Source organism: Daktulosphaira vitifoliae, unplaced genomic scaffold (genome assembly GCF_025091365.1).
Source record: "Daktulosphaira vitifoliae isolate Bord-2020 unplaced genomic scaffold, ASM2509136v1 Scaffold_2, whole genome shotgun sequence".
NCBI classification, from domain to species: domain Eukaryota; kingdom Metazoa; phylum Arthropoda; class Insecta; order Hemiptera; family Phylloxeridae; genus Daktulosphaira; species Daktulosphaira vitifoliae.
This window is the reverse complement of record NW_026099573.1, coordinates 11,190,468-11,203,171: the sequence shown is the minus strand read 5'-3', so window position 1 is coordinate 11,203,171 and position 12,704 is coordinate 11,190,468. Positions and strand designations below refer to the sequence as shown.

At 27.0% G+C, this 12,704-nt stretch overlaps 1 protein-coding gene across 1 annotated transcript; it reads left to right on the top strand.

Annotated features, from left to right (window-relative positions):
* Nucleotides 1-1,884: 1,884 nt before the first annotated feature.
* On the top strand, nucleotides 1,885-3,200 carry LOC126897512 (ATP synthase subunit d, mitochondrial-like). The gene is made up of 4 exons (XM_050671188.1): nucleotides 1,885-1,970; nucleotides 2,006-2,041; nucleotides 2,213-2,381; nucleotides 2,932-3,200. Exons 1-4 carry the CDS (start codon nucleotides 1,885-1,887, stop codon nucleotides 3,184-3,186), a joined length of 546 nt encoding a protein of 181 aa, XP_050527145.1. The 3' UTR covers nucleotides 3,187-3,200.
* Nucleotides 3,201-12,704: the final 9,504 nt, after the last annotated feature.

Below are 12,704 nucleotides of genomic sequence, written 5' to 3'. Positions count from 1 at the left end.
AAAGAAGTATATATAAAGTATTTATCATTAAAGAATAAAGTTGATTCATGCATTTTTTAAAAAGTTATAGCAACATAATGTTAAAAAATGTAAAATATAATATCAAGAATTTTTTCACAAAAATAGCATATTTTTGCATACGGTAGTCATTTTCACCATGAAGACAAGTCCAGAGGTCAAATTTTTTTTTTTCAAATTAAAGTATATTACATTAGCTTTAATTTAAGGTATATATAAAATTGTCAGTCTTTCCGGAACATTTTCAAAAGTTAAGTTGAAAAAGTTAATTTTTTGTAAAAAAGTTACCATTTTGAAACCCCATCCTTTGGGCTGTTAAAGGGTCAAATGTTCACAAAAATATATAAAATGATAGGTAATTATCTAAGGTATCTATAAAAAAAAAAATTATATTGATTCGGTCATTTTTAAAAAAGTTATGGCAATTTTAAGTAAAAAAAATTGAAAAAATATCGAAAATTAGCGATTTTTAAATTTGTAATTTTTTGGGGGATTTCCCCCGTTTACGGGGAACGAGGGAATTTTTTTCAATTTTTGAGGGTAATGCCTTCGACTAGATACGATTTGTGATCTTTTGACATATTGTTCATCAAAATAGGTCCAAGGTGAGCTGAGATTGAGCGTTCACAGACATAAAAAAAAAAATAAATAAATAAAAAAACACATCATAGTAAAATTAATACCTTCTCAGCTTCGCATCGAAGCTAAAATTTTAAATGTTTATAAATACATTATACTTCAAGTTATATCTAATAAAAAATAAAAGCTATTTTTAGCCCAGGTTACTCTAAATGTTATGTTCACTTTTCATATCCAGTACTGGATATTATTGTTACTTTTTTTGTGAATAATAGAAATACAATAGTTCTTATAATGCACTCGAATAAATCATAATTTAATACAACTGAATATTCTTAATTCGTATAATTCGACAATTTTTTAACTCTCTTTCTACACGAGAAAAAACCAATACATTGTTATAGTCAAACACACGAGTCTAATATACTAGACATTTTTCTGATTATATTGATTTAACTCAAACTGTTTGTTCACATACTTTATAGATTTCACCAGTATTTCTTTTAGAGGTGTATACAATTCATTATCTTTTTTTAATATCATCACTAATAAATATTAAGTAACAAGGTTTATTAAAAATTTTACAACAATCAAATTTACATATTATTTAATAGCATTAGTAAAGTATTTAAATAAAGTAGCTTTTAGTGTGAAATTGTTTTAAGGAAGGATTGATAGATACTAACAATATAAATAAATTTATTAAATTAGTTTCTTAACGCTAGAAAAACACTATGAACCATACATCATAGCTAGCCTCACAATTTCATACTAAATTTAAAAACTATAATTAGTATTTATTCATATATAATATTTTCAAATCAAAGAACTACTAATCAGAATATAATTAAAGAAATAAGAGTTGATGTTGCTTTTGGAATAATCCACCAATTTCTCTAAATGAAACATTATCTACAGATTTGCATCAAAGCGTTTCTTATGATAGTGGNTTGCATCGAAGCGTTTCTTATGATAGTGATTTTAATCACTGTCAGATATCATCTATACTTGTCCCATCTATGCCTCGTCCACACTGTGCCTCGACCCCACTGTGCTACCGTTTTTTATTATCTAGACAAACTAACAAAAAATACAAATTTAAATATAAATATCGAAAATCTTTAATCGATACAAAAAATCGATATATCGAAACAGTATATCGATATATCGTTGCCATCCCTACAGCTGCGTGATAACATTAATTTTTGTAAGAATCTGAATGCATTTGTAAATTGAATAAATTCAAACAAAGTGTGCTTTTGTTATAAATTTATTATACAAATTAAAATGGCTAGAAGAATTGCTCAGTCGTCTGTTAATTGGATTGCTATTAGTGAACGTGTTCCTGAAGCTAAAAAAGCTGCTTATTTGGCTTTTAAAGCTANGAAGCTCAAAAATCTGCTTATTTAGCTTTTAAAGCTAAATCTGATGGGTACCTCCGAAAGTATGTAAAGATCATTCAAAGATCATTTTTGACCGAATTAAATGTTTATCGCTAAATATTTCTTAAATTAAAATTTTATAGATTAATATAATGTAATAAATGAGTAAAAAAAAATTATATAAATTTATATTACTAATATATATTTTAAATATTGAATGAAATAATTTACAGAATGTTTGCATTATCCCCAGAAGCACCTAAAATTGATTGGGACAAATACATGAATGCTATTCCTATCGCTGGTTTAGTTGAAAATTTTGAAAAGCAATACAATGCCGTTAAAATTCCATATCCTGAAGATAAATATTCAGCATTTATTGATAGCTCTGAAATAAAAACTGTACATATTCTCTTTATTTATTCATATATATTTTTATTACTCTTTAGAAAACTGTCTTTAATAATATTGCATTCAGATTTAAATTTTGCAATGTGAATAAAGTAAAGTGTTGTATGAACTTGGAATAATAATCAAATTTTACTTTTTAACTAAGACTTATTTTCGATGAATGTATCATTATTACCATACTCCACATAAATGTTAGGATTGATTTTTTTTATTGTTGAATTCTTAATGTTTTATTGCCAAAAACTAGGAATAGAAAAATTAGGAAATATTGCTCTATATCCTCTATATGTATGAAAATTCCAAAGTAAGATTAATTTTCTATTATTACTCAGCAAATCGATAAAGAAAAATAGACTAGATCATTTTGTACCAGATAATTAAGAGAAATATAAAAAAACCTTAATAAGAATTGGTTTTTTTTTTATTGTATTTTTAATAATAATTAATCCTTAAGATTTAAAGGTTTTATTTTTGTGCTTTTAAATTTTACTATTTACTCATATAATGTCATTGTCTAATTATTCTCTTATGAAAATTACAGATGCAGGAAATAGAAGTATTTAAAAAGGTAGCTGCCTCTAATATTAAAGAAGCAGAATTAAGAATCGAGGAAATTAAAAATTTGTTGCCATATTCCCAAATGACTTATGAAGATGCTGCTTATATTGAGCCTGATTTGACATTAGATCTTGAAAACAAGCCATCATTCTGGCCTCATCAAGAAATTGATTATGTATTTGACGAGCGTCAAGAAGAATGGTCAGAAAAACAAAAAAAAGTTGAAGCTAGTCATTAAGTTATTCATTTGTTAGTTACATTATAATTTTACCCAATTTTCAAATAAAATGTTGGAATACATATTTATATAAAAAGAAAATATATTGTATTATTATTATTATAAATTGTTTGATTTCATAAAAATTTTACTAAGATTTGATTACAGACAAAAAATTTAGTGTAAAATTGTATTCATAACTGTTCGAGATTATATCATCTTTTGAGGGCAAAATTAAGAGATTCACCGAGCACGTGGTTAAGCGAAGGCGCGCTCATGTCAGCGGTATTTTTATTACAATCGTAATAATCTCATCTTTGAACGGTAGCGCCACACAAAAACAACCGATACATCACGTGTGATAGTATGTGTAAACCAGTGATCACAGAATTCATCCTCTGTTGTAGGAAGTAGCGGTGCTGACGGTTCTTCTGTTGTCCAGTATTGACGCAACAAGACATCTGCGCCCAACAACATATCAATCGTACCGGGCGCGAAATTTTAAAACATGTCACGGCTCTTTCAACCTCCCTACCGCCTCTATCTACTATTATCATCTGACTTACAATCTGACTAGTTATCACCATATTACCAACATATTCTGATATCAACATTATATTTATATATATATTTAATACTGTTATATTTATAGATTTGAGACTATTGTATAAATAACATAATATAACAATAGTAATAATAATATAATTTTAATTAAAATTAATTTAATGTCATCTGAAACATCTTAAGATGTAAGTAATAAATTGCTTAACAATTTATTAATTCTAACTTAAATTATAAGCTCCATTTCTCCAATCTGAGGAAATGTGTAACTAGTTTTATACATATAATGGTTTGAATATATTATTGAAATTGTATTCTGTAATTTTCAATTGAACTTTTAATCTAATTCAATATTAGTGTATCACTTAATTTTAATAAATTTGTCTTAAATTTAAGGTTTTTAAATGTATTGAATGTAACTCAACATTTAAATACTGCCACATTTTAAAAAGGCATGTAAAGGAGAAACATAAAGTTTATGATAAAGCTAATAATAATAATATAGTTAACACAAAACCAGTGAAATGTGATCTATGTCATCAAAATTTCACCCAAAGAAAAAATATGTTAAGACACTTAACATAAACATAACATACAGACAATGAGAACAATAGAAACCCGTTTCCTGACTTACTGAACACCCTGTATATACATGTAAAGCGACTTAAGTACGTAAACGTATCATGCATTAAGTATAGCCGTGTTTTGTGGGCAGGCGGGTCGGATTAACGTTATACCTGAGGTATAAACGGCGGTAGGAATATACAGAGTGTTCAGTAAGTCAGGAAACGAGTTTCTATTGTTCTCATTGTTACAAACAATGAGAACAATAGAAACCCGTTTCCTGACTTACTGAACACTCTGTATACGTAAGCCGTATGGCACGCGGATGATAATGGTCAGTCAAAATAAAAATTTGTTTGTATATATATAATATTGATGACACGCACGTGTGTACGGGTACGATAACCAAAAATAAATTTATACAGAGGAATAGTGTTGCCGTCGTGTGATGAGCGAGGCGTGGGGTGGGGTGAATGCGTTATGACAGTCTAGTCTAGACGACGGAATATGCGATAACGCGTGGCGTTTGGAGTGTTACAAACATACATACATACATACAGGTGAAACTAATATAAGCGTGTTAAAATTAGGTAATTCCAAACTTGTTGAACACTTTTCGTCGCATTGAAACTTAATGCAAATTTATAATCCCTATATTCTTTTTGAAAAATCTATAAATTTAAAAGTAATTTAAAAAATGTCTCGGATTCTTTGCTTTTATTTAACACGCTTATATTAGTTTCACTTGTATGTATGTATGTATGTATGTATGTAACTCTCCAAACGCCATGCGTTATCGCATATTCCGTCGTCTAGACTAAACTGTCATAACGCATTCACCCCACCCCACGCCTCGCTCATCAAACGACGGCAACACTATTCCTCTGTATAAATTTATTTTTGGTTATCTTACCCGTGTGCTTGTCATCAATATANGTACCCGTGTGCTTGTCATCAATATTATATATATATAAACAAATTTTTATTTTGACTGACCAATACTATCCGCGTACCATACGCGGATAGTATTATATATACGGCTTACGTATATATTCCTACTGCCGTTTATACCTCAGGTATAACGTTAGTTCGACACGCCCGCCCACAAAACACAGCTATACCTAGTGCATGATACTTTTACGTAGTTAAGTCGCATTATTTATATATATATATATTCTAATTACTATTAAAAATATATATTATTCTAATTAAGAGGTATAAAGTCTTCATTCCGATTTCGAGGGATGTTTTCCGTATTGTCATTTTTCGTCACTACCTCCATGTTCCGGGAGTGGGTAATTTGCGCGCCTGCTGCTTTCCTTGGATGTGGTAGCCGTTTCTCAGACTCCCTCCCCGGAATCGAACCCTGATTTCCCGTTACCCGTAACAACCATGATATTGATAGTAACTACTATCATAACATGAAACTAAAAAGTAAAAAATAAATATAGTTTAAAAAACTAAAAAAACACGCTTTTAAAGCACATCGAACTAAAAAGTTAAAAATAATTTTTAAAATAATTATGAACAAAAAATACTAGTTTTATTGTGATAAAAGCGTGGATGCTTTGTGTCATATTTTTCGTATATTGAGCGCCCGACGCTTTTATCACAATAATACAAGTATTTTTTGTTCATAATTATTTTAAAAATTATTTTTAACTTTTTAGTTCGATGTGCTTTAAAAGCGTGTTTTTTTAGTTTTTTAAATTATATTTATAAAATATTAAAATTGCAAAATAAAGACTTTTTCACATTAATCACTTATTTATATATTTTAATTTATTAAAATAAATAGATATTAAGCTGAAAATGTGTTAAATTTATCATGATGTGCTTTTATTTAATATTGTGTCTATCACTTCTTACACTAAACTACTACTAATGACGCACACATAATGGAGCCAGACAAAGCTTCAATATCCTTTTAGCTAAAAATTTCTGTATATATCTTTGGTTTTAGTAATTAGAAGTTGATAAATAAAAAAAAGATTTTATGGACAGATTTTTCTCAACTAGGCTTTAAATGAGTCCGAATTACATCTAATTGAAAACATTACTTTCAAAAATGGGAAAACCCTCAAATTTTTATAAACGATGTGAAATCATTTGTCACATTAAAAAAATGTCAACATTATATGTAGACAATTTTTAAAAATTTTCCAAAAACCTTTAAATTTAAAGACATTTCAAAACGAATATGTTCGTACCAATCATTTTTATGTTAATAATGTGATTCGCAGTTTTTTTTTCGATTTAACTCTTCGTCATTGAAAACACTGGCATCTAAAAAAAACTGTATAAATATATTTATTGCTTTTTGAGCTATCATCCGCCCTCTGTATTTTAGACAAAAAAAAAAAATTGGCCAAAAGCTTAAATTAAAAGGTTTTGTTTTAGCTAATTTTTTATATTTTCAAAGTGTGGCCAAAAAACTAATAACTATTAGTCAACATCTTTATTCAAAGACATACATAAATGTGTGATCGAAAACTGACTCATAACACAAATATAAAATTGTTTCACAATTAAAACATAAGAACAAACTAAATTTCACGTAAAATAATAATAATTTTAATAATTTTTTTTTGTTTAGTATTGTTTATTTTTCAATACATAAATTACTAAATATTTTTTAAACTAGTCCCTTTCAAGAGTACCAATTAATTTGTATTAGTGGCAATATATATATTTAACTATTCTTAACGTTAGAATATGGTCTAATTAAAAAAATAACTGGTCGATAGCAACCTTTGAATCAGTTGTTCAGGAGTTATGCATAACGACGAAAGTGTAACGCGGCAGAGAAATGTGTGATAATAAAAATAACTTAACCCGCATTTCGCTTAAAGTATTGATCTTAAAGGATTAATAACTTGTTATCTTATAGGACAAATTTAGTAGCCAACAATAAACCAATACATTTTTTATTAAAGAAAAAAAAGCGATTTCGAGAAAAAGTAATTCAAATACAATGAAATTTGTTTACTTTAATATCAATATCATAGCACTTAGAATTGTGTCCACGTACTTTGTAGATAGGTAATAAGCAAAAGATTTAATAAAATTTTTCTCCATTCAATATATTTATGTATAAGCAATACAATGATATATTAAACCATATTTAATATGGTTAATATTAATAATAATAATAATAAGTGATAATAAGTACAATTTTAATGACAAAAATTTTTTATAGCTATCTGTAAGAGGGAATTAAAAAAAAACGAGTACAATTGTTTTTTCATTATTCTCAAAGAGCTTTGTGACTAAAATGTATTGTGGTTGGAAATATGATATAAATAAAATAAATAACCATTAAATTTTATTATTTTGTTCTATTACTTTTAACTTTGAAGTTTTTCTATAGAATATAAATATTATTTCTACCGATAACAATTGTAAATGCTATTATAATGAACACGACGAGTCATTGTTTGTTATCGTCGTAGCGATTATTAAAATCGAAATTTGTCACAACGAAAATTTAAATTACATATCTAAAAAATGATTTTATTAAATTATACTAAAGTTAATATCTAATATATATAATACATATATAAATCTATTTTTTATTAAGTTTGTATTCTGGGTAAATATCTATAACCAGGGGCGGATTAGCTAGGGCGACGATGGGACGAAACCCGTCTGAGCCGATACAAATTTGGGCCTCTTGAATTATTTTGGGTCAATAAATCATAACTTGATTAAATGTTGAATTCAACGATTAGATAAATCAAATTTGTAAAGTAATTAATTTTTATGAATCTTACAAAACCGTTAGATATTAGTTTTCAACCGGGCGTTATGCATCTGTGGGCCACAAATAAAGAGGTAGATGATTTAAAATAAAAGTTCAAATGGGTATGTTGTAATGATAAAAATGTATCTGAAAAGAGATGGCCAAGTAATGTAAAAGGGACCTACTTAATTATTATAAAAAAAGATAATTCATCTGTCAATAAATTAAGAAAACCATCAAAAGAAAATGAACCTAGTACCTAGTATATTATACCTAGTATATTGTTGGATTATACGAACAATGTATTGAAATCAGTTATGTATGAAGAAGATGACGACGCTCTTATGGTGCCTGAAGATTTAGAAACAATGGAAGAATTTTTCAGTCGGTCATTGAGTATTACAGATGGCAATGGACAGATAGATATAAAAAGTTATATAAATTTAATTTCAAAAAAATCTCATCAATCGAGTGTAATATAAAAATTGATTGTAATTGTAAAAATTCAATGTTAAAATCAAGTGAAACTCATAATAATATTTTAAGAAATGATTTATACAGTAAAATGCTACCAAAAGGTTTGAAATACTATAAACTAGTATGCACAGTGTGGTCGCGGCACAGTAAGAACGTGGCATAGTTGGGACGAGTATAGATGATATCTGACAGTGATTAAAATCACTATTAAAAAAAGCGCTTCGATGAAAATTTTAGATAGTGTTTAATATTAAAAAATTGGTGTATTATTCCAAAAGCTACATGATCTGCTAGTTCCTTAATAATATTCTGATTAAGATAAAGTATGACAAATGAAAGATGTATATAAATACTACTTTTCATAAAAAAATTGTATTGATCCATACATTTTTTAAGAAGTTATAGCATTTTAAAGTAAAAAATGTAAAATATAAAATCGAGAATTTTCACACAAAAATAGCATTTGGTACCCATTTTTACCACGAAAACAACTCCAGAGGTCAAATTTTTTTATCCATAATAAAGTACATTACATTAGCTTTAATTTAAGATATATATAAAAGTGTCAGACCTTCCGGAATACTTCCAAAAGTTAAGTTGAAAAAGTTGTCATTTTAAATCCCACCCGGGCAGGTAAAGGGTTAAATTTATAAAAAAAATATACCAAATGATAGGTAAAGACATCAAGCATCTATAAATAAAAAAAATTTACTGATCCATTCATTTTCCAAAAAGTTATAGCATTATTAAGTTAAAAATATAAAAAAGAATTATTTTACAAAAATCGTAATTCTCTATTGACTTTGATGTCTATTTTCACCACGTAGACAAGTCCGGAGGTCAAATTTTCAAATTAAAGTATATTAAAGTAGCTTTAATTTAAGATATATATATATATATATATATATATATATATATAAGTGTCAGACCTTCCGGAACACTTTTAAAAGTTAAGTTGAAAAAGTTCTATTTTCTATATGCATTTATCAGATTTGAACACCCCCCGTATATAAGGAAATAGTCTGATTTAAAAAAAATGTATGTCGAATGAAAGACGTATATAAATACTACTTCTCATGAAAAAATTGTATTGATCCATACATTTTTTAAAAAGTTATTGCATTTTAAAGTGAAACATGTATTTTTTTATTCAATATACTTTTCTCTATACTTATCATGTTATTATATGAATGTAACATTATCACTAAATATACAACACTCACTTGTTAAACATTTTATTTTAATGAGATTTTGGGAGATATTTCTATGTAAAGATTAAAAATGTTTTTATTCTATATATAATGAATACTTGAATATTTCGCTCATGGGATAAAGAATATACAAATATTTTTCAATATCTAGAAAATATTTAACAATCTATGCTAATTTCCCAATCAATATCAAAGCAAGTTCGACACACATATTATAATATCTTTTTTTTAATTCAAAAGGATAATTTCTAAAGAAATTATCAATCGACTCGTATGTTTATTTTTATACTCATTATCAAGGCTTATATCTTCTAGAATTTTAGTTCTATTTTTTCTATTTTTAAAAAAGTTCTATTTTCTATATGCATTTATAAACACTCCCCATATATAAGGAAACTTTGAGCATTATAAGGTAACTAGAGATAATTACTAAGATAATTACTAGATTCTAGTAATTTCAGGCAATGTATTTACTTAGGTGAATCCTTTTGACGGAATCGTCCCTATATTTTAACATTTTTTACATGTTTATGCAAACATTTATTATAAATCTTGTAATTACTATTATTATTTTGAAATAAATATATTATATACAAAGAACAATTATTTGTTTTTCATTTTAGATTATAAATTTATTATAGTAAAATAATACAATTACAATATTTTAAGTTATTGTTCATAAATTATTAATGTAGGTTAATTTTCTAACGTGATTGGGTTTTGGCCATAAGTAGCCTTAGAGCTGATAGTTCTAATGACATTGAAGACATTGATGACTTTATCAACGATAAATGCGGTAGTGTAACTTAATAATTAAAAAGAATTTGATAAAATATTATGGTTACTACTAACGTATAAATATTTTCTCTTTAATTACAAAATAACTGAATGCTTATGAAATAGTAAAAATATTGTTCATATTTATTATAAGTATTTTCACTTTAATATCATAATAATGATCACCTTATGATGAGTATGGTTACACATCACCTCTCTTTCTATGTAAGGGTAAATCGTTGATCTACTGTTTTAATACATACGTTATTGAAGGAAGGGAGACTCTCTATGGTCAAAGGCATAAATGTCATACTAGCTATAGTTGGATTGATATGCCGCCACCGCTCGATTGCACGTTTCACTTTTCAGCGCTCAAATATTTCTAAAATTATGCAATTTTCAAAATACCTCCAATTTTCTGTAACATATAAAGATATTCTATCTACCTCGGTATACTATGAATATACCAGGGTATACAATACATATATGTTGTAATAGGCCCTATACATAAAATACAATACACAATCAACACTTTCTACTCTCTAAAACAGACAAACACACAACTTTTACAATCACGCCACACACATCCGCTCCTTCCAAACACATGAAAACGCTAAATAATCAAGTGTCAAACAGTCAAATGTTACTCTTTATTGATCATAGTTAAAGAAACCCTTTTACGATTTAAACAGATTATAAAAGACCTAAAATTTGAAATCTAATGAGAGCCGGACGATGATTATATACATCTATGAAAGAGGACCTGGAAAATGCACCAAGAACATCCTTGGGCTAATAGTTTTGTCATGTTTCGATCTTACCCTGATGCAAGCACGTCGCGATTATCGTCCGGCTCCTTTTCGCCTGCCAGTGAAAATTGTAAAAATACTTTTTATGTAAATCGTGCCTATAATAACTGATTATAACATTTTATTGTACAATTTTATTGTCAATTTTGCATTGCTAGTCTTTTATCATTGTTTTATATGATTATAATAATAAACTTATTAAAGACATTGTCTACAAATTAATGATTATTCGAGTTTGTATATTTTATATTATCCCACAGTAAAAACTGCATTATTAAAGGATTACATAACTCAAGTAAGATTATTCCAATCTAATGTGCATGCCATTACAAGAAATAACAGACCCTCGAACCACACTGCCCCGATAGTCTCGATAGATTCACTGCAAAGTTTAATACCACATATCCTTTCTATTACACTTTTACTTATTATTATTTAAATTACAATCAAGCGTATTTTAAATTATGACATATACCATGGTAATTATGCATGTACCGTGGTATATAACAACACTATCTAAGAACGAGCAAATTCTATCTTCCATAATACCCCTGACCGTTTACACCGCCCGTCTATCTAGTGAAAGGAAAAGGCCGCGTACGTTTAGGGGCGGGCGCTAATTCATACTTTATACATCTACTAGAATGAGTACGGAAGGAGAAGATAATGATAAAAAATAGCAGCACCCAGATCTAACCATTAGTTTACTTCATTTTACATCATTACTTTTAATTGTTAGTAACTTTTAAAACATCGATCGGAAGTATTTATTTTTAGTATGCAGGAAGTTCAACGGGGTTTCCTAATGTCCTGATTTATTTTGTTTATAAGTACTTGCCTGGCTATATTTATCCTAACAACTAACTACAGAACGAATAATATAATCAAAGAATTTTCAATAATTTGAAATGGTTATGTATTTCGTATAACAAAGTTTAAATTTTTTAAATTTTAAACTAATGTATTAATCTTTTTTAAAACAGCTCTTATAATGACTTATATTTAAAATATATTTTTTGAGTTGTCAAATGGTTTTTGATGAAACATAATTTTCAAATAAAAAAAGATTAAAATTTTTTTAATTACTCAATGAAAAATTGAATATAATAAAATTATATGCAAACATAACATAAAAGAAAAATGGCGAAAAAATTACAAAAATAAAAAAAATATATAAATTTTATTTTCTACTTGAAAATCTCATAGAATAAATTTATTTATTATTTAGTAATACCATTCATCATTAAAAAAAAATTCATTAATTTTAGAGCATTTGTTATAATAAAGGTTAATTTGATATCTTAAACAGATTGACCAATTCTTATAATATAAATATATATATATATATATATATATTTATATATATAATTATATTAATCAAAATAAAATTTTATATAT

What these genes read in the sequence shown, in the direction of transcription:
- LOC126897512 (XM_050671188.1), top strand. Translation starts at nt 1,885, where the DNA reads ATGGCTAGAAGAATTGCTCAGTCGTCTGTTAATTGGATTGCTATTAGT. An exon ending in TCTGATGGGTACCTCCGAAA is followed by an intron (nt 2,042 to 2,212) that starts GTATGTAAAGAT and finishes AATAATTTACAG; the next exon opens with AATGTTTGCATTATCCCCAG. An exon ending in ATAGCTCTGAAATAAAAACT is followed by an intron (nt 2,382 to 2,931) that starts GTACATATTCTC and finishes TGAAAATTACAG; the next exon opens with ATGCAGGAAATAGAAGTATT.